At 46.4% G+C, this 22787-nt stretch overlaps 1 protein-coding gene across 4 annotated transcripts in view; it reads left to right on the plus strand.

Annotated features, from left to right (window-relative positions):
- Positions 1–22787, plus strand: part of SLC25A25 (solute carrier family 25 member 25) — a 33023-nt gene that overhangs the window by 3232 nt on the left and 7004 nt on the right. The window contains exons 1-3 of one of the 4 annotated variants that reach the window (XM_046639421.1): positions 12893–13485; positions 21855–21981; positions 22068–22155. In XM_046639421.1, the coding sequence (XP_046495377.1) occupies positions 13267–13485; positions 21855–21981; positions 22068–22155 (434 nt within the window). In that variant the 5' untranslated portion in view covers positions 12893–13266. Of the gene's footprint in view, positions 1–12892; positions 13486–18996; positions 19296–21854; positions 21982–22067; positions 22156–22787 lie in introns of those variants that run through there. The other 3 variants (XM_046639430.1, XM_046639408.1, XM_046639416.1) reach the window with 3 other exon arrangements.

Raw genomic sequence — 22787 nt, forward strand, 5'->3', positions numbered from 1 at the left:
TTGACCACGGAGGAATTAGACCAGAGAAGGAACTGGAACCATCTTCTGATTCCCATTCCACTCGTCTTTAACTATAGTAGTTGTTTCTGAGGGGACATGAAGACATTTCCCACCTGGGCTTTTGGGAGAACTTGAGAAAGATGAGAGCCATTTAAAACCACATCTGTTATTCCTAAAATAGGTCTCAAGATTATCCACAGATTATCCTGTCAAAGAATGAGAATCCATCCTGTCCTAATTCTCTCCTTGACCTGAGCAGTGTACATGAGGCAATGTGTTGATTTGAAATAATTGAATGGAAGATCACTAATGTCAAATTGCTATGCTTAATCAAACAGTACTGTTGAACTCTATACCTTTAAATGTTTGGCCATTGTGGCGAAGGTATTTACCAAAATAGCTGGACTTAGATAAGATAATGTACAGAAGAAAGCCTTTTTCATAGAAAAGGAGTAGACATCGTTGGGTATAATATAATAGCCATTAGAAAAAGAAAAATGCTATTTGCAGATTAGATTGAATTCATATATTAAACTGATTTTGTTATATTGTTACAAAATGGGTTCCTGGCTCGAAGTAATTATCATCAAATCAACTAGAAGATTTTAAAAAAAGAATTAATTGGTATTTGGAAAGGTGAAGTCAAGTACCCTGATCTAAGACCAAGTAATAAATAAGAATATACCCGAGAGGGCCTGATCTGGAGCTTCCGTTGGGTGAATTCCTTTGATGTTCAGAGTCATGAATTGTTGAAGTCTTCAGAAACCACAGAGGAATGAGAGAAACAAATATTTTGCTGGTATTCATTTCTAGGCCTGCTGAGTGCAGCCATGAGATAAATCCAGAAAACAAAACTGTGCTTACAGAGGACTAGTCTCATTAAACAAAATCTGGGCAAACTTTTCATTTTTAACTATTTCTTCTTATACTAATGTGAATTTGGCAGGGCCAAAGAATTTGGTCTTGGAAGAGTCACCGGCCATCATAGGCCAGCCCCCCACCCAGTGTGGGGAGCATTCCTCCTGCGACGTCCTTCACGGATGGCCATCCAGCCCATTCCATTGTGGACCTACTCAGGGTCATTGTGAGTTCGGTCTTGTGTCAGACTGAAGTCTGTCTGCTTGTATCTGCTGCCCATTTGCCCCAAGTTTACCTTCAGGAGCAAAAGGGAGAAGTGATCCGAGGGCCCTTTAAGTACCTGAAAACAGCTGCCTTATCTTCCTGTAATGTCTGCTGCCGCTAGAAACAGTAGGTTTCATCATGCGTTTCTCACATGATATCCTCTCCACAACTTTCATGGTCCCTCATCTGAGGCAGTGTACTATGGGAGTAAAAGTACAGACTTCCCTTGGAAACTACACTATGTGGAAGAAGCCAGTCACAAAAGACTATATATTATATGATCCATTTATGTGATAGTCCAGAATAGGGAAAGCTATGGAGACAGAAAGTAGATCAGTGGTTCCCTAGGCCTGGGAGGGGATGGGAACAGAGATAGGAAGGTGATAACTAAGAGGTTTGGAGTTTCTTTTTGAGGTGATGCAATGTCCTAATATTGACCATGACAATGGTTGCACATATCTGTGACTATATTAAAAACCAGTGAACTGTACACTTCAGTGGGTGATTTGTATTGTATGCAGACTTTATCTCAATACAACTGTTTTTAAAAACCCAGTACAGGCTTTGTGGTATAATCCTGGGTTCAAATATTGTTTCTGCCGCATGCTAGCTGTGTGGCCTTGAGCAAGATACTCAACCTCTCCAAATCTTGGATTCCTTATCAGAAACGCGGTGGGATGAATACCTACTTCATCAGGTTGTCGTGGGATTGAATTAGATGAAGTATGGTTCAGCCCGGCGGTGTAGTGGTTAAGTTCACACACCCCGCTTCGGCGGCCCAGGGTTCGCAGGTTCAGATCCCGGGCATGGACCTACCCTCTGCTCATCAGGCCATGCTGTGGTGGCATCCCATATACAAAGTAGAGGAAGATTGACACAGATGTTAGCTCAGGGACCATCTTCCTCACCAAAATAAATAAATTAGATGAGGTATATAAAGAGCCTAGTACAGTGTCTGACACAGTGTTCAACACAAAGTGACATTTTTCCCCCATTGAGTTTTTGAAAATAAGTTGCCCAGAAGTGGTCATAATCATCTCCATTTTTTCCCAGGCTGTTTAGGTGTGCAGTGGACTAGAAGGGAGGAGAAGGCCTGAGGACATTGGTAATAAAGGGTGGTTAGCGCTTTGGAAGAGCACAGTCTCCTGTCAGCTAAGAGGGCCTTCCACAGGCTGGGGAGGAGGAATGTGGGTTACGGAAATTCTGGGCCCTATAGGCACTGGGAAGGTTAAAACAAAAAAAGAAGCCCTGGTGGCAGGAGATTTCTAAAAAGCTATCGAGGTGTGGTAGTCACTCTACACATAGGACAGTTTTGGCCCAAATGTTTCCCTGGACGGAAACGGGCCCTTAGGAACTCTGCTCTTGCAAGCCTGTTGCCCCTTTCATCAGCCGTGGATGGTCTTTTCTCAAAGATGGAGTTCTCTTTGAAGTTGTGACAGTGGAAGCTTCAGGCAGAGCTTAGTTCAAACCGTTGGAGGTTATCCCACTAAGCGTGTTACCTTGCAGAAGCGGGACTGAGGCTCAGAGGCCGCGTTGGTTGAAGGCAAAGTCAGCAGCAGAACCCACAATGTTGGCTCTGCCAAGTTTAGCTGACACTCACTGCCTCCTATGGCTGTAGGTACTTCACTAGCCCCTAAAGCTTGCAAGCTTTATATGTACAGTTTCGGACATTGACATATCTGTGCGTAACGCCAGCTCGGCCTCCTAAGCCCCCGATGGTGCTCAGGAAGCAGTGCCGGAAATGAGAGGTACACTCTTCCTCAACATGGGACATAAAAGACTCAACACAATACCTAAAAAACACAGATTGTTGTCTTAAAGATGCACCTTTCTTTAAAGTAAATAAATGAATTACAAGGGTAGGACTTAAGGAGCTTCTCACATGCTTTAAACTCTTGGCGGGGTTTCCAGGAAGCTTGGAAAGGAGGTGAGTCATGCCTCATTTTCCCAGGGTCAAGGGGGAAACTGGAAATGGTGGCTGTCCCTGTTCCTGCTGCTGCTTTGTGACGCTTTCCACATTGTTCCATCCACCCCAGGCCTCCTGCTTTCTTTCCTCCAGCCCTCCCTCCCCTCGTCTGGTGTCTGATGGGACTCCAAAACACAAAGAAAACCATTTACATTGTGTGAGAAAACTCTCAAAACCATTGAAATGCCAGTGGTGGGAGAAAAGAAAAAAAGTGGGCAGAGAGGGTAGTTTAGAGCCCCAAGAATCAGCACAAACTGTGAAGTCCTTGTCTGGAGCTCTACACAATTGAATAGTCCTGTTGATTAAAACCAGCCAGCTACAGCGCCCACCTTCGTCAGCCTGTTGGTTCTTTCCCCATCCCACATGTAAAACGCTACTGTCACCTTTGCTTAATGCCTTTAGATTGAGTCTGAATCCGTAGGACATTAGAGCTAGAAAGGCTTTCAAGGTTTTTCCAGTTCAGTCCCCACGTTTTGCAGCACAGAGAGGTTAAGCAACTTGTCCAGGGTGTACAGAGGCACTAGTAGGGGCATGATAAGGTCCCTGTGGCAGCCCTTAGTGACGCATTTATAGACACAGTTTACTTTGTTTCTTTTTTCATTCACATCTTGGGTGTGTTCTTCTTGCTAGTCTCTGCTTTAACCTGTTATAAAAGGTAAAGATAGCATCTGGTACATAGTTCCATAGCTAAAAAATGCCTTTTCTGAATTGTTTCTAGGAGCTGGCTTGGTATAAACCAGTTACTCTTACAGAGAATGCTTTACCCCCTGGGCAGCTCTGGTGCGTCTTTGCTGCCGGCAGCTGGTGGGCAGGTCTCACACTTCTGTCCGGCTCTTCTGGGCAATCCTCCCTGAGTACAGAGCAAGCAGCTGGGGAGAGCTCATTCAGACGATCTTAGTTTTAGAGGGCGATCCTGAAATCAGTTTCCAGAAACTGAAAACAGTTAGGGTTCCTTTATTAATAAATCTACTGGTTTGCCTTTTCGTGTGGGAGAAGGAAGGGCATGAATAAGGATAAAGTGGCTGCAGCAAGCAGGGTGAATGTGTGCCGATGGTTTGGCTCCCACTGATCAATTTTGGGTTGGTTGAGAAATTTTCAGTCATTTTAGGTGATTGGGTATTTACATGCTGGCCTCAATACCATATTCTCCACCTCCCCCTTACACTTGGCATATGTCTAATCTGAAGGAGAATCATGGTCTCGAAAGAGAAGAAAAAGAAGAGAAATTAACGCTGTTCTGTGCAGTCTCTTGCTTCTGCAGAACTTTAATTTACATGTCACAGCTCAAAATCCTACACTTAAAATTGGATTAATTTTATACACTCCTCACTTTGTTTTAGGGAAAAGAAAAAGACATCTTTGTTAGTTGGCATTGACCTTGAACTTGGACCCTCAGTGAGGACTGGCTTTCACCAGCAGTAAGCAGAAGCCATCAAGAGACTGAGTGTTTTCTCTGGAGTGCGCTTCTTTCCTCTTTCTTTTCCATGGTCACAGGCATTTCCTTTAGGGAGTTTTTGCTGAAGCTAGATGTTCTGGTTTTACTTCCTAAAATGGAAATAGATTAGGGGATTTCACCTTTCTGTCACCGCAGTTTTGTCATCTTCAATGCCTTGGTCTCATTTGTGCCAAATGAGGCGAGTGCCTGGCTCTTCTTCATTGTGTAATTGTGTGCTGAGTCACCAACAAGAAGGCGTTTAATAGTCCTGCCTTCCATCCTGAAACCTCGGCTGCCAGAGGGCGGTGCTGGACAGCATCTGGGATCCAGGCATTAAGTTCCCAGGCTGGTCCATTTCAGAGAAGGGTAGTCCCTGCCACAGTTGTGCCTCTGAAATAGCAAATCGCTACCATGTATCAGTGTATAAATGAGATCCTTGAAACTCTTTTGCTCTTGTACTGTCCTAAAAGAATTTAAAAAAACAATTTACTCCCTTGCACTTTTTTTTTTTTGAGGAAGATTAGCCCTGAGCTACCATCTGTGCCCATCTTCCTCTACTTTCTTTGTGGGACGACTGCCACAGCATGGCTTGACAAGTGGTGCGTAGGTCCACAGCCGGGATCTGAACCGGCGAACCCTGGGCCGCTGAAGTGGAACGTGTGAACTTAACTGCTGTGCCACTGGGCCGGCCCCTCCCTTGCACATTTTTAAGTTGACATAAAAAACTTTTTTCTTAAGTTTAATAGCTGCAGAGGATTTAATTTTTGGCATACTGTATATCTGCTTTATATGTTTTTGTTGGTTTGGGTTTTGGTCAAAACTTTAGAGTTTTGTAGATTTGACTCATTCCGTTTATGGAAAATGCCCTCGATATAACTTAATTGGCCCAGCCAGTCCTCATTATTAAATCAGTCCAGCTTTCTGTCAGATAAATCTGGCTTCATTTTTCAGTTAAAAAAATGCGTAAATAATATTCCCTCTAGCAGCATCTCTTCTGAATGTTATAATAATTCTAAGATGGGTAGTAGGTAGATAAACTGGTGGTCGTGTGACATGGGGCATTACCTGGAGTCGGTTGTGAGAGCTCAGGTCTCTATTTTGTAGATTCTTGGAAGAGTGGGTTATTTCTGCGGGTGATTAGCCTCGTCTCAACCAGGTTGTGTTGATGTTTATAAGCTACACTTAGAGGACGGCTATACTGGCCAGCCCTGTCTCTGGATACGGGTGGTCCCTCATACCCAAGAAAGCTAAGTGTGGTAGGGTTGTATTAGAGTAATTGCACGTAACCCAAAAGAAACTAATGGTCTATCACAGACTGCTGGTTTAGGGGATGCTGTGGTGTAAGGAAAGAGATGTACTGTGTTAACCTACAAGAAAATCAAAGATACAAGAAAAGTACTTTAAAATGAAAATATTGGCAAAGTATGCAATTGAACAAATTTTCGTTGATCTCTGTCTTAGGTGCTGGTCAGGGGAGATTTAAGGATAAATAAGGCATGGTCTCTTCTTCACCTTTCCTTTTTACTTCCTTTCTTCTGCTTACTTTGGGTTTCGTTTGTTCTTTTCTGATTTCTGAGGTCATTGATTTGAGATCTTCTCTATTACAGGCATTCCCGTCTATTTACCACTTTGGTTGCATTCCACAAATTTTGATATGCTGTACTTTCATACCATTCAAAATACTTTCTAATTTCTCTTTGGATTTCTTCTTTGACACATGGGTTATTTAGAATTGTGTTATTTAATTTCCAAATATCTAGATATTTTCCAGATATCTTTTGTTTTTGATTTCTAATTTAATTCCACTGTGGTCAAAGACCGTATTTTGTACAAGTTGAATCCTTTTAAATTTAGTGAGATTTGTTTTATAGGCCGGAATATGTTCTGTGTGTACTTGAAAAGAATGTATATTCTACTCTTGTTGGGTGAGGTGTTTTGTAAATGTCAGTTAGGTCAAGTTGGTCGATAGTGTTGTTCAGGTCTTGTGTCCTTACTGATTTTCTGTCTACTGACTCTACCAGTTGAGAGAAGGGTGTTAAGATCTCTGACTACACTGTGGATTGGTCTCATTTTCCTTGCAGTTGTATTGGTTTTTGCCGCATGTATTTTGAACCTCTGTGATTTGGTACAAAAACATTTAGGATTGTTATGCCCTCTTGATGAATTGGCCCCTTTATCATTATGAAATGACCATGATAATATCCTTTGCTCTGAAACCTACTTTGTCTGATTAATATACCCACTCCAGTTTTCTTTTGATTAATATAAACATGGTGTATCTTTTCCTATCCTTTTACTTTTAACCTATTTGTGTCTTTATATTTAAAGTGTTTCTTATGGGCAACATATAGCTAGATCTTACTTTTTTTTTTTTTTATCCAATATGACAATCTCTACCTTTTAATTGGGATGTTTAGACCATGTATACCTACTGTTGTTATTGATTTGATTAGGTTTAAGTCTACCATCTTATTTATTTATTATTTATTTATTTATTTCTGAGGAAGCTTAGCCCTGAGCTAACTTTTGTTGCCAATTTTCCTCTTTTTTTTTGCTTGAGGAAGATTAGCCCTGAGCTAACATCTGTGCCAGTCTTCCTCCACTTTTTATGTGGGTTGCCACCACAGCATGGCTGATGAGTGGTGTAGGTCCGCACTCAGGATCCAAACCCACAAACCCAGGCCGCTGAAGGGGAGCATGCTAGGCTTAAACCACTTTGGCACAGGGCTGGCCCCAATAGAGCAAATTTTTTTTTTTTTTTTTGCTGAGGGAGGTTCTCCTGAGCTAACCTCCACTGCCAACCTTCCTCTTCTTGTTTGTGAGCTGCTGCCATGGCATAGCCACTGACAGAGGGGTGATGCAGGCCCATGCCCGGGAACCAAACCTGGGCCACTGAAGCAGATCAAGCCGAACTTACCCACTAAGCCACCGTGGCTGGCCCTTGGTAATTGTTTTTTATGTGTCCCTTCTGTTCCTTGTTCCCATTTTCTCAGAGTATCCAAGAATTCTACTCAATTCTGATACTATCTACCTGGAGATAGAATCAAATTCCACAGGTCACACAAGGCTGCCCCCCACTTCAGACACCAGTCGCAAGCTCAAGTTGTTGCCTGTGCTTCTGACCAACTGGTTACAAACTGGAGGTTCCAATGGCCCCCTCCAGCTCAGGATGCCAATCCTAAGCCCAGCTCATTACCTGTACTTCCGACCAAGTGGCTCTAAATCAGAGGTTCCCACGACCCCCACCTTAGGTTCAATTAATTTGCTAGAACAGCCCCCAGAACTCAAGAAAATCTGTTTACTCACTAAATTACTGATTTATTACAAAGGATATTAAAGAGTATGAATCAACAGCTGGATGAAGAGATACATAGGGTGAGATCCCAAACAAAGGAGCTTCTGTCCTTATGGAGCTTGGTGCCCAGCACAGTGGCATGTGAAACCATTCTGGTTCCCCAACATGTAAGCTCTCCAGAAAGAAGGTGCGATGAGCTGTCCTTTTGGGTGTTTATGGAGGCTTCATTACTTACTCATGATTGATTAAGTCATTGGCCATTGGCAACTGATTCAACCTCAAGCCCCCTCCACTCCCCGGAAATCAGTGGGTGGAACTGAAGTTCCAATTTGATCACATGGCTGGTTCTCCTGGCAATCGGCCCCCACCCTTGGGTGGGGTCCAAAACTCATCTTCATTAACATAAGCAAGTCACCTTTCACCTTTATGGCCCTGAAGCATTTTCAGGAACTGAGGCCAAGAGACCAACTATTTTGACAAAAGATGCTCCCATTTCTCTTATTGCTCAGGAAATGCCAAGGGTTTTTGGAGCTGTGGATGAAGACCAGTATATCTGAGAAATATATTTCAATCATCTGAATGACCAAATATCGCAACTTTCTTTTCTCTCCTCCCAGCCTTTGTGCTGTGGTTCTCATAAATTTTTACTTCTACACATGTTATAAACCTGATACTGAACCTCTTAATCTCAAATTTGTGTGCCCAATGCACAGTAAGCCAATCACTGAGACATCAGTGCTTGGAGATAAAGTTTTATTCAAATTGGCCAAAAGAGAAGCTGGGAGCATGGGTTCTCAAATCTGCCTTAAGACAAGCAAGCAGGGGGTCTTATAGAGCTAAGGAATGTGGCAGGAGGAGTTTTGAGAAACAAAGGGGTAATCCTGTCTCTTTCACTCCTGATGAGCTTCTGGGCAATCTGACTTCTGGGGCCAAGAGTGGCTGGGGGTTGGTTTTCTCGTGATCCTTGAAGGTATTCTCTTTCTTCTATAAAACAAGCTCATAAATCCTTGTGACCTTTGAGTTACCTCTCAGGTTAAACAAGAAAACAGCGAATTGACCAGATTAACTTTTCATAACAAGGTCAAAAGGTAATCTTATTGAATGTTTACAGCCACTGTCAGGTACCTGGTTTCAAACCGACAATACATTGTTTTAAACAGTCACTTATCTTTTAAAGAGACTTAAATAATAAGAAAAAAGTCCTTTATATTTACCCACCCAGTTAGCATTTCTGGTGTTCTTCATTCCTTTGTGTAGATTCAGATCTTCATCTGGTTCCATTTTTCCTTCTCCCTGAAGGATTCCTTTAACATTTCTTGTAATGCAGATCTGCTGGTGTTAAATTCTTTCAGGTCTTGTATGTCTGAAAAGTCTTTGTTTTGCCTTCCTTTTGGAAGGTATTTTTCTGGGTGTAGAATTCTGGGTTAACAGTTTCTGACTGGAAGTCCCCTGTCATTCTTATCTTTGTTCCTCTGTATGTAATGGGTCTTTTTTTTTTAATAGTTGCTTTTAAGATTTTCCTCTTTGTCACTGGTTTTCAGAAATTTAATGTGATGTGCCTAAGTGTAGCTGTTTTGTTTTTGTTTTTGTTTTTTAATGTTTCTTATACTTGAGGTTAGTTGAGCTTCTTGGATCTCTGGACTTGTAGTTTTCAATAAATTTAGGCAAAAATCTGGCCATTGTTTCTTAAAGTATTTTCTCTGTCCCCACCTTCCTGGACTCTGGTTATGTGTATGTTAGCCTGTTAGTGGTTCTCCCACAGTTCACTGATGCTCTGCTCATTTATTTTGTTTTTTCTCTGTGTGTTTCATTTTGGAAAGTTTCTATTACTGTGTCTTCAAGTTCATTAATCTTTTCTTCTGCGTTGTCTAATCTGCTGTTAAAACCTTCCAACAACTAGGACCCACAACTAAAATATGCAAGTATGTACTGGGGGGATTTGGGGAGAAAAAGCAGAAAGAAAAAAAAAGAAGATTGGCAACAGTTGTTATCTCAGGTGCCAATCTTTAAAAACAGAACAAAACAAAAAAACCATCCAGTGAATTTTTCATTCAGACATTGTAGTTTTCATCTAGAGTGTCGGTACTATCTCTATTTAACATGCTTGATCTTTCCATTAGCTTCTTGAGCATCTGGAATACAATTATGACTTTTAATATCCTTATGTATGAATTTTATTATATATGTCGTTTCTGAATCAGTTTCAGTTGATTGATTTCTATCCTCATTATGGGTCATCTTTTCCTGTTTCCTTGCATTCCTCTTAATTTTTTATTGGCTCTTATCTTGTTGGTTCCTGGATATTTTTTGTATTCCTATAAATGTTCTTGAGCTTTATTCTGGGGTGCAGTTAAAGTTTTTGGAAACAGTCTGTTTCAGGGCTTGGTTTTTAAAGCTTTGTTAGGCAGGGCAAGAACAACATTTAGTCAAAGACTAGTTTTGCCCCGCTATTGAGGCAAAACCTGAGTACCCTTCCTGAACCTCCCTCTGTTATGAGGTTTTCCGCTCCGGCTGGTGGAAGCAGGAACTGTTCTTAGTGCTATGGTGCCTTGGCTGGTTCCATTCCCACCCTCGGGCAGTCTCCTCGCACACTTGTGCTGTGACTCTAGAGGGCCTGTGCAGCCTGCTCCTCTCTAGTACTCTGTCCTGCGAACTCTAGCTGCCTGGACCTCCCTGGACTCCCAGCTCCATCTCTTCAACATGAGGAGACTGCTGGGCTCTGCCTGAGTGCCCACCCTCTGTACCATAGCCTGGAAACTCCAGCCGGGAAGCTGGGGCAATCATGGGGCTCACCTCATTTGTATAGCTCTCAGGGGCCACTGTTCTTTGTTGCCTGACGTCCAAACCAGTGTTTCGTATATTTTATCTGGACATTTAATTGCTGTTGGCAGGAAGGTGAAGTGGTCCCTGCTACTCCATCTTGGCTGGAACCCCCTGAGTTCATAACTGAGATTTCTCTTAAGTTTGTAGATGGGGGCCCAAAACATCACCATCTCCTCCATTTCACCAGACTTTCAGGGCCTCAAAACAAGATTCATGTTCATGAAAGGGTTCCTTATTTCCTTAGGGTTTCTGGCTCTGGACTGGCTTTTCTGTCGTATTGAAACTGCTTAGTTGCTAAGTGGCCCCTGCTCTCACTAGCTGTCGGCAACGAGCTGTTGGCAACCTAGGTACACTGAGACTTGCGAATTGAAAAAAAACAAAAACAAAAGATTACCAGCATAATTAAGGGCAGACTACAAATAAAGGATAATTAAGACAGTGCCCAAAGCAAAAAACTACTTAGTTGCATGAACTCACAATCATTTTCTAGATAACGATAATAAAATACCTAGTAGCTATTGAGTGCTCTGTACTATTCTAAGAGTTTTCTATATTATATAGTTCAGTCCTTAACCAACACTTTGAAGTAGCAATATGGTTCTGTTACCACCCCCATTTTGCTCATAAGGATATTAAAGCACAGAGAGCTAAAGTGGCTTGACCAAGATCACACAGCTAGTAAGTGATGGCAGGATTCATACCTGAGCTCTGGCTCCACAGATCATACATTTAATCAGCACACAAAACAGCTTCTAGATAAGGTTGTTCTGTATATCCAGTGAAGGCAGCTGATGCAGGCTCCTGCAGCTTTGGAACAAGTATTAGGAAGCCCTAGCTTGGCTATCTTGCTTTCTATTCTCATGTTTTCTTTTTAAATAGTTGTTGTATGTATGTATATATGCTTGCATGCCTGTTCATGGGTGCTCATGATTCAGTTTCACAAGATATGAAGATATTCACTGAAAAAAAATCTCCCGTCTGCCTTTCTCTTCTCAAACCCCCAAGTGCCCTCCCTGCCCCAAACCATCTCTTCAATTTTAGTGTCTTTCCAGAAATATTCTTCACATATACGAGCTTAGAAATAAATGGCACCATTCTATCCCCTTTCTTCTGCACCTTGATTTTTTTCATTTAACAAGATATTTTCAAGTCATTCCATAATAGTATGTATAGAGCTGCCTTATTCTTTTTAACAGCTGCACAGGGTTCCACTGCATGGGTGTGCCATGATTTATGAACCCACTCCCCTTTTAAAGGACTTTAAGTTATTTTCAAACTTGTCGTATTATAAAGAAGGCTGCAAAAACTATCCTTGTATTTTATCACATATCTGTATCACATATATATCATATCTGTGTATTTGTGATTTCCCACATGTGCAAATATATCTGCAGGATAAATTGCTAGAAGTGGCATTGCCACGTCCAAGGGCTTGTGCTTTGGAAGAGTCAGTGGCTGTGACTAGACTGCTCCTCAGAGAGGTTGTGCTGGTTTACACTCTCATGGCAGCAGATCAGGGCGTTTGTCTAGCCATATGGTCCCCAAACAGTTTATTAAACTTTTTTCATGCTTGTGTTGTTAAAATAATGTTATGAACACCGCATCAAAGGGCCACCTTTTTGAGAGATGAGTAGTTGGTCACTGCATTTGTCTGCCAGTAAATTAACAGATGACCGAAGCTTAATTCCCTTTTGTTCATCATTCACTCAGTTCAGTCTACAGACTTCATCTGTGCCTGTCCTGGATACTAGGGGTAGAATGATCTGTGACTTTGTCCCTGTCCCCAGGCAGCTCATCGTGGAGAGGCAGACACAGAAGTAGCTATGGTATGGCGTGCCTTATGTTACACATGGATGGAGAGAATGGGATAATGGAACAAAGAAAAGTGTTGCTAGATGTCTTAGGAAGTGTTTCCAGGCACTCTTAATCATGTTAAACTTGATGGTGAATGTCATCCTGGAAACAAGCCAGGTGGCGAGGACGAAGTTGGGCTCCTGCAGACAAGCCAGCTGGGCCTGGATTCTGTGAGACTGGAAGCTTGTCTGGAGGTGGCGCCTCCCTGCAGAACTGCCGGCTGCACGCAGGGAATCGGCCGCCTGTGATTGGAGGGATGTTGCCGGCCGGGATAACGAACTTGGTAGTGTCGGCAGAGGTGATTGGCCGCGCCCTGCTGCAGTGAGAATGCAGAGTGGATGCTCGAGTCCTCGCTCGTGTGATGACCATTAGTTGAGCGAGGACAGCTGAATAATTGGAAGCTTGAAGTTGCTTCTGTCTTGGGGAGAGGTCTTTTGGGCTACTGCTTTTTCCTCTTTTAAAAAAGCCAAGCGTTTGATCACCGTTGACCTGCAGAAGTGAGTTTGTATCGAAGAAGCTCCAGCTGCTCTCTCCTGATTGCCAGCAACCCGGCGGGGCTCTCTTAGTGTGAGCTACTTCTCAGGCCGGGCACGACAGCAGTGCTAGCCAATTTGAAAAAGCAAGGAACAGCCACTGCATGCAGAGCTTCCAGCCTTCCAGCCCCCCAGGCTAGTCTTCCAAGCAGCTGAGTAGCCAGTGACCCTTGGTATTGTGGTCACATCCCTCCTCCAAAGTGAACAGTCACCGTTGCGCCGTGCGGAGGAAGCCGTGATGTTGCAGATGCTGTGGGATTTTCTGTCAAGCTTTCTCCCCAGGGCTGGGTGCCGCGGCTCCAGGGAGGGGACCGATGAGGAAGTCAGAGGCACCCCAGCTCCTGCTCGGGGAGACCAGATGCCAAGCTTTTTGGGGAAACAGGACGGAAGGGCTGAGGCCACGGAAAAGAGACCCACCATTTTGCTGGTGGTCGGACCTGCAGAGCAGTTTCCTAAGGTAATGGCAACCTCAAGAGGACCACCTGGTTTAGGGGCTGGGCTGGGATCACTGTCCTGGAGAAAACTGGAGCCGGGGAGGAAGAGAGACTCATAAATCAATCGTTTTGGTCTTGGAGACTGGGGAGAAATGTTAGACAATGAGGAAGCCCAAATCTTCAGTCCACAGTCTTTCTGTGGCCACTGTAAAAAGCTTTATTATCCTATTATGACCACTTCAGTGTGACCGTTTGGGGAAGGAAGGTTGAATGCAATTATCTCCGCATTTGTCAGTTTGGCCCCAGAAAGCCATTTGAAAGGAGGGGACAAACGATTACAGTGTGTCTTATGTCTTAGTGTATCCAAACAATGCAGGGGGAACCAAACTAAGCGGGCAACAGAGTGACCCTCCAGAGTTGAACCCAGCTGCCTGGAGGTGGGAGGGCCAGCCTGTCCTGCAGCCCAGAGGTCATACCCCTTACCCAGCGGGCGGAGGACCCCGCTTACCTTTGGTCTGGGAGGAAGAGGGGGTGGTCAGAGGAGAGGCTGGAGCCCCTCTTGGGTCTGCGGGTCTGCTGAGTGCTAGGGCCTTCCGTCTGTCTCTTGCCGTGAGCGTGGGTTGTCTCATCTGATCCTCACAGGGGCCAAGGCGTAATACGCCCATTTCATAGATGAGGAAACTGAAGTACAGAAAGGCTAAGTGATTTGCCCAGGGTTAAACCAGTGAGGAGGGTAGAGCTGAGGTGTCACCCCTAATCTGTCTGGAACTTTGCCCTGATTGCCTCACTGTCGCGTAAGAAGGCAGTCCTTAACGGGACCAGTCGAGTTCTGGGTTTGAACAGAAAGTGCTGTTTGGCAGAGATTTCTCCTGCCTGCGGCAGGAGTGACCTTTTTCACCTCCTGAGCTTTGGTTATTTTGAATCTTTTCTCCTTTCTCAGGATAAAAATCAACTGGAGAAGGGAAGGAGATTCTGCCCTGTGTCTGGCACATTGTAGAGTCCCAAAAGATGTTTGCTGAATTGCTACATTTAAGAAAGAAATGTTTATTTTTCCTTTGCTAAGTGGGAGGGCCTTGTGATGCAACAACTTTTGCAGTGTGTTAAATTGAAGCCTTCGGGAGAATCCTTAGTCTGTGATGGGCTCCTCCCGGGCGGCAGGGGTCTCAGAGTCTGTCTTATGGCTGACCTGTGCTTTGAGAGGTGTCACTTTCTACCCTTCAATCATTTTAAACGGTCTCAGAAGTGACGATGGCACTCTCTTTTGTGAGGAACTTTTATCTACTGACCTGCTTGCCTTATTGCCAAGGGAATAAGGGGTTGGCTGGCTCCCCTTTAAATTCACCTACTTTTGACTTTAATAATTAACTGCCCCATTTCCCAGACTTGGGCGGCACCTTTCGCCAGCCCTCCCCCAAGGGTGGCCACGTGTCCGGACTTTCTGATCCCAACAGCATAGTTCTTGGCCTGCAGAATCAGGAGCTGTGGGGGCTCAAGTTGAGACCCACACCTTCCGGTGGCACTTTTTCCCAAAAGAGAGACAGATCAGCTGGCTGAGGGTGGGGGAGCCCAAAGAGGGAGCTCCATCACCGGTTTAGTTTGAAGCAAGAAAGAAAGCACGTCTGGGCAGTGTGGACTCTGCAAAAGCAGATAAACCGAGAATTGCAAGAGTGTCCATTTCCAGGGCAGCTACTTTGAAGGTGGGGTTTGGGGTTTGTGGTCATTGGCCGGTGGGGCCTGGCCTCGCCTGTTCTCTCAGGAAGAGGCTTCCAAAACATTCTGGAAACCTCGAGAAGTTCACTTTGGTTCTCAGGCTTCTCACTTTCCCATCATCATGACTTTGTTTTCTCTCACTTCCCCCGTTTAAATATGTCTGCTTGTGAGGCAGGTTCCTGCGGCCTTTTATTCTAGAAACTGCTCCGGTGTTTCCCTTTATCTTTGTCTCAGAGTTAACCCACAGTTGGAGAAGAAAGCTGTTACTCCAGAGTGGGAGGTGCCCTCAGCGGCATTCAAGCCTCAAATCTTGAGGGGCTGTCTTAGAAGCTCAGAGAATTTTGTTCATTGTGTGTCTAATTGCCAAGTGTAGGCAGGTTTCACTGGAAACTGGCTACACCGGGCTGTCATGGCAACGTGATCATCAAATGACACTGCAGCCCCAGCAGCAAATGAGGTTTGAGAGCCTTACGGTGGGTGGGGCTAGAACAACCGGATGCTGGCGGGGCTCCTTGGCATATTAATATTTTTGGCTTGGTCTGAGTCATTGCAGCAGAGGGGGCAATAGTTTACGACCTAATGCCACACTCCCAAAGGCACTGTACCTGTCCTTACTCATGCTATTCCAGCGCTTACAGGAAGCACCTGCTTTTTTGGCATGAAACAGAATAGAACAAGGAAAGCTTGAAAGGGCATTGGCCGATTTGAGAGTGAGAAGATGTTCGTGAGAGGAACTGCTACTTTACAGATTAAATGAAATCCAACACCGCTAAGTTTTGCGGAATCTAGAGTTGCCGTCATTGTTCCTGAATACTAGTTGCTACAGGAATGGACGTCAGAAGAGAGGAAACAAAAGTAGATCTGTGTCACAAAAGCAGAATAAGAGAGCAGAGAAGAATAGTAGCTAGCAGGAGGGGGAGAGACAGTACGTGACGCCGGGATGTTGAAGAACCCTGTGCTGGAGTGAAACATCAGGATCGCACCACGAGCCCAGCTCTCGTCTGCTTCTTATTTGTGTCTCATATATGGGTTCAGAAGCTGTAACAGATCCTGGTTTTGTTGGTTTTTTAGCTAAGGCTAAGCCTAGACTCGCTCAGGCCGCACCTTTCCCGTGCACCTGCCGTCATCCCACGTGCCATGTTGCTTACTGTAATGCTCAGTGTCAGGCCGTAGACGGTCTTTGGAAACTGAGTTCTAAGATCTCTTTGGCCTTGTTGAGTTTGGATGTTATTTTAAGTGGCGTTGTAACAAGAGCCGGGCCCTGGGTGAGGCTTAACATGTCTCCAGGTGTTGGGCCCTGGGCACACCAGGTGACCTCTCCTGGCCTGTCTGACCATCTCCGAGACGGAGGGATGACCCCAGAGCCCCTGTGCGCCCGCTGCCGTGATTCCAGGGGTGGAGATTTGCCTTGGACACTAGGTGCCTCGACATTGGCTGTTGGGAAGAATTCCCAGTTGTGTGTGAAAATGGAGTTCTGCGTGACTTGTGAAAGCAGAAGGACAGGTGGTTTAAATAAATAATCAAACGTCAATTCAAGTTAGTCCAGTGAAGACATTCTGTTGGACTCCGTCACAGTTGCAAAATAAAATTGTTGGAACCCTTTTTTAAATTAACACTGGAATAGAATTAACGTTAACATTGTAACGTAACATCCTGCCAAGCACAAGCAGACCTTTTCAGAGAACATACCCTGACCCCCGGGTCTGCTGAGTGGTGAGCTTTGTTACAATCCAGGAGATTCCATTCTGTTTTCTCTAGAATACAGTTGTTCTTATTGGATAATGCTTTAATAATTTTTCCTTAGAATATAGAATATAGGTTTCACTTTTATTTGGTATTATTTTCAAATCTCTGCCCAGATTTGTTTTGTAATTACATCATAAAACTCGAGAGTACAAAAAAAATTCACTGGTACAGTTATGTTTACCAAAATTATCTGAAAAATATAGTTTATTAGGAAATGAGCATTGCTAGTTGAACAACTTATTTATTCAGTCAAAATACTTGCCATTTTGTGTGGGACTGACACAGGCATCAGTGAAATGAGATACTTCAACAGACCTGTGTAGCTTATTATTGTTTCAGAAGCAAACGTGAATAACTTAAGAAAGGAAGGTCAGCATGACAATACAGTATCTTCTGGGGTGGATAAAGTGCCCTGAAGACTATTTGCAGACACTGAGAACAAACCTGAGGTCTTCATTAGCAGTGGTCGTGTCATTCATTCAGAAACTGCTTATATCAGGCACCTTCCGTGATCAAGGCCTGGGCTTCCTGCAGGCAAGGAGGTACAAAGGTTCAAAACAATAGCCTCCTGCTTTCGGGGACCCCAACAGTAGAGATAAGATGTGTGTAAAAATAGCCCCAAAGCAGAACATTCTGGATTGGGCGGCTTAAGAGACAGCTGACTATCCTGGATGTATGTGGAGGCTGAGCAGGAGCCTGCCTGGATGACCCTGAGCTGCCTCAGGATCCCTCGTGGGACCCCCCCTAGTGAAGGCCAAGACCTGTTTGTTCAGACTCATCGTCAGCTCTCTTGTAGAAGGGCCAAAATGTCATAGAAGTTATTAAAATCTCTTTCATAGTGTTGTACGTAAGCATTAGCATCTTATTTTAAAATCCTTTTTTCAAGTTCTTGACAAAAGCTTTTTAGTGAATTAGGAAATTTATTTTTGTTGATCCCCAAATGATACCATCCATTTCTATCCATCCTGGCGGTGAGATTCAGTCTGCATTAGGAAGTGGTGCACTGAAGAAGGAACAAGGCGAGACCGGCTCCTTTTCCGTCGCTGTGGCGTGGTCTCTTCCTGCGCAGCACGAGTCTCCGACGCTCTCTGTGGGGCAGGGATGAGGTGGAGGTGGCAGGCTGGCCTGGGGAGGATCCCCTTTAAATCGAGATCAGGTCAGGGAGAACGTACGGCTGTCAGGCACTTGACATGTGGCCATCCGACTGAGGAACTGAATTTTTAATTTTATTTAATTTTAAATAATTTAAAATTTTAAAAACTTCCGTATCAAACAGCACAGTTCTCGGCCAGACAGCTACGATTATACAGACCTCTTGTGTGTTCCAAGTGAGCGTGGGTCTGAAGACCACGTCTGTGGGTCTACAGGAGGCCTTGGCTGACCCCAGATTGGTGCTACTGGGGGGTGTCCCTCAGCACAGCGACCTTTAACCTAGAATGTCCTCTTCCTGCCCCCAGCGTGTCAGCTCCTCAGCGCTCGTGGGACCCCCTGGGGAGGCCTGCAGGGTAACCGGTTGCTTCTGCGGTGCTCGCATTGCACCTCCTGAGTGGCCTGGAAAAGGTCTCTGGAGCCAGCCGGAACTGTGCCCAGAAGGCCGTGTGGCCAGGGCCCAGCCAGCTCGGGGCCTCTCCCCTGCCGATGAATGAGCCCACAGTGGGGCCACTTTCCAGGATGGCCGGGGACCGGCTCTCGGCCGCCCCCCACCCACTTCTACCCTCTCAGCTAAACCGGGCCTGTTTTCAGGGAGCACTGATTCAACCTCTATTTCCACTTATTTTCTGTTGGGAATGATTTACCAGGGGAGAAAACGATTGTATCGTGTGACGCATGTGGGGACCTTGTAGGAAAACAGGCTGAAGGCTATTTGCTCACTTGGAGGGGTTGGCAGCCGAGGGAGAGGGTTTGTTTGGGCACCATGCCAAGGCCAGGCAGAATGCTCCAAAGAGTTAACTCTGGGGAACAGGTGACTTCAGTCCTGATCTTCACTCATGTCCCCTTGAGCAATCCGACACCTCCTCCAGGGGTCTGTGCTCATTGGCTGTTGGCAGGACTCACAGTGGGTGGACTTTCTCAATTGAGTTAAAGGGCAGGGCCTCAGGAGCCAATGACCGCTGCGCCCCAGCAGAGCTTGTACAAGTTTGCCGGGCCAGGCTGCATTCCGGTTCTCGCCGCCAGAACTTGCTCCCGGTGGTGGCTGAGCAGCCGGCTCCCTGTCACCATGCTCTGCCTGTGCCTGTATGTGCCGGTCATCGGGGAGGCCCAGACCGAGTTCCAGTACTTCGAGTCCAAGGGGCTTCCTGCTGAGCTGAAGTCCATCTTCAAACTGAGTGTCTTTATCCCCTCCCAGGAGTTCTCCACCTACCGCCAGTGGAAGCAGGTCTGTGTGGGGTCGCGCCAGGCTGTGAAAGGCAGCGGGCATTTCATCGCTGTGGTTGAGTGAACGGATGAGTGGTGGTAGAGGGTACGCATGCGTGAAATGTCCCCACCATGCCACCCACCGAGGGGAAAGAATGTCTGAAATGTGCGAGTTTTCCCCCCATTGTCATGTGGCTATAGCCTATGAAAGGGTGACGTCAGGGGAATGCTGGGCTTTCATGTGACCTCCGAGGAAGGCTGGAATTATAGGGGAGGCGCTTGTGGGAGATGGAAAGGAATTCTCTTGTAGGGGCAGAGGGGTGTCCTCAGCAGTACAGGGCCAGGAGAGAGGGACAGTCCAGCTGCTGTGAGGCTGTTCCTCTGAGCTGGGGCCCGAGGCCGGGAGGGCTTGCGAGGGGAGAGGCAGAGAGGCTCCCCGCTGGAAGCCCAGGAGTTGGCCCTGTAGCTGCAGAGGCTGGAGCCGGCAGCACTGTGCCCTGGGTGAAACAAGCCCACATGCAGAGGTGAGGGGGAGCCTTCCCACACATCCTTTCGAGCAGGGAGGCAGCAGAGACGGTTATTGTTTTAAAGGTGAGGAAACAGCTACAGAGTCTGGGAGGGTCGCTTGCCTCCTAAAGGGGCCCCCAGTTTCTCTGTTAATCAGATCCCGGGCTGTCCCCCAGCGAGCGCTCTTGGTGGCAGGGCAGGTCAGATGGTGGGCAGGGGATGGTGGTCTGCATATCCTCAGAAGGAGACAAAGTCACAAAGTAGGCCCAGTCGTTTTGAGGTGGAAACGAGGACTTTGAGAATATTTTGAAATCAGCTGCACTGAGCCTGTCCCTGGGTGCCTGTATCACAGGGCACTCACCCCAATAAGGCACGTGGATCGTGTTGGCGGCAGAACAGCCTGGTTATCAAAGAGCTTCATGCCTAACTTTTGCATCCACCCTAAATGGCATGTAGATTCTGTTTCCGCTCCTGCCATAAATCAGTGATAACCCTATACGTCATTTGCGTCATGCTTGGCTGAGAGCACAGATGTCTGCAGGAAGTTAATATAACTCCAGCTAGCAGATAAAATACAGACCAGCACCTGTCTCACATTCCAGCCACACCCCCTGCCTTGTTCTTCGGATCATGTTAGGTGACATGGTATCTGTCCGGGCCTCCTCCTACCACGCTTAGTGGCTGAGCAGTCACAAAGAGCCATCAGGCGGTTCAGAGAGTGACCGTGATAGTAATCATTGGAGAGTGCCAGCTGGCTAGTGGTCCATCCATTTCCAAACCCACTGGTTCAAAAGCCTTTGAAACCCATAGTGGTTTGTGGATAGTAAATGTATTTCTAGCTGAGAGAATTGGACAACACAGGAAGACCATAGTCATTTTCTTTAGGAAATTCTTGGTCCTAGTTTTGGGGTGTTGCTGGGTTGGAGTGACTCATGGGTGTCCCCCACCTTCTTGAGATTATCCTGTAGGGTGGTGGCAGGATCTCTAGGGAGGCAGCTCTGGAGTCCAACAGGCCTGGCTTGAATCCTGCCTACCACTTCCCTAGCTGTGTGACCTTGGATAAATTACTTAACGTCTCTGAACTTCTGTTTCCTTCTCTGTAAAATGGGGGAAATGATGGTACCTATCTTCTAGAGCTGTTTGAGAGGGTTCATCGGGCTGCTAGAGGTAAAGCCTTTAGCAGCATCTGTGGCACAGCCCAAGTGCTTGCCGTTTTTTGGAGAACTTCCCAGTTGCTGAGCATCCAAAACCGACTGCAGCTACTGCTCGAAGCTCACCTTTAAGGGCAGGCGTGGTTTTGGAACCTCACTGCTGAGGAACAACGTGTCTCCAAGTCGTCTTGGATCACTAGCCTGTTACTAAGCAGAGCTTTCCTGCTTTTCAGGGCCTGGATGAGGGAGCTGAGGGTGCTTTTATCATCCTGCTCCCCTGAGATCCAAGACTGGCAGTGCCATCGAGCTCACGCCCCGTAGTTACCTGTGGCTCTTGCTGCTTCTCCAGCCTCCGGAGTTCTCTCTGGCAGTGCGTTTGCCAAGTAGGCATTGGCAGAGGCCCGCTCTGCCCCATACCTGCCCCCTGGCCACCCAGTTGTTCTTGGGCTGGTGCCACTTGTGGGGATAAAGAGAGCAAGTTGCAGGGTTCTGAAGGAATTTGGAGCTCCAAGGCCGTCCGCACATGTGGGCAGAGAGCATGTGAGGCTCGGGCCAGGTGCCAGGGACAGCGCTGCCGGGGAGCCAGGCAGCTGACAGGGGCCCTGTAACAAGGTGGTCTTCAGAACGCTTGAAGTGAGAAAGCGCCGAGCTCCCCAGTGTTGGCCTCTGTCTGACGGGCTTCTCCTGGGGGCGCCTCTGTCCCCTTTGCTGTGAGGGAAGCGAGGTAGGCTCTCACTTGGCTTCCGCCCTGCCCTTGGGGATCCAGGTGGTGGCTTTGGGAGTAGACAGTGGAAGCATCTCGGGTCATTGGGCCACCTCTGTTCACGGGCTAGCACAGTTGTTTCCTGCGGACAGGGCACCGTGAGGGACAAGGAAAAGCTGGTGCCTGAGCTAAAGGACAAAACCTTACTGTTGTTTTACAGAAAATTCTACAAGCTGGCGATAAAGACCTTGATGGGCAGCTAGACTTTGAAGAGTTTGTCCATTATCTCCAAGATCACGAGAAGAAACTGAGGCTGGTGTTCAAGAGTTTGGACAAAAAGAATGACGGTGAGCGTTGCCTCCAGAGCCAATGGCTGAGCGGATCCGGGGCTCCCCAGGGTGTGGCTCCTGGCTCACTGCCTCTGTTGTTGCAGGACGAATCGACGCTCAAGAGATCATGCAGTCCCTGCGGGACCTGGGGGTCAAGATATCTGAGCAGCAGGCAGAAAAAATTCTCAAAAGGTGAGTGCTTAGCCAGCCTCTGCTTTTAATTGAACAAACATGTGACGAGAGAAAAGTTCTTGGACCAATTCTGTGGCGTCATTTACTGTATTGACCCTGTTTCTCTGAACTTTGGCTTCTGCTGGTTTGAAGGGATTACTGCGTAGCCCCTCCCAGAGAGTAGCTGCTGCCCGGGTTCCAGGTCAGCTTTCATTTGAAGTCACAAATCACCTGGAAACGTGCCTGCTGCCAGTGACCCTTTACGAGAATCACAAATCATTAGTTGGGGGGGGGTCTCAAGTAGGTGAAAGGCGAGCAAGGGACACCCTTCTCTGCCTGGTTGTGAAGGGGAAGGGCTCACGGGGCAGCGCTCACCCCCTGGGATGGTAACTTTCTCTTAACACTGTAATCAGATGCGCTGCCCCCAGAGACAGCCCGCAGGCCAGCGGTGGGCCCAGTGGATAGCATAGTTGCTGCTGTGCTGGGAAATCGCACAGAAGGGCCCTACAAGCGGCTCCCTCTCCTGGCTGAGCCTGTCCAAATCCCTGGGCCCTGAAGCCGGCTGGTCAGGGACAGCAGCCTCTTGTACCCGCTGCCCGGGCGCGTCCTCGTGCTGTGCTGTGCGCTCGCCTCACTAACATCTGCTCAGAGCA

This window comes from Equus quagga, chromosome 1 (assembly GCF_021613505.1).
Source record: "Equus quagga isolate Etosha38 chromosome 1, UCLA_HA_Equagga_1.0, whole genome shotgun sequence".
Classification (NCBI taxonomy): Eukaryota; Metazoa; Chordata; class Mammalia; order Perissodactyla; family Equidae; genus Equus; species Equus quagga.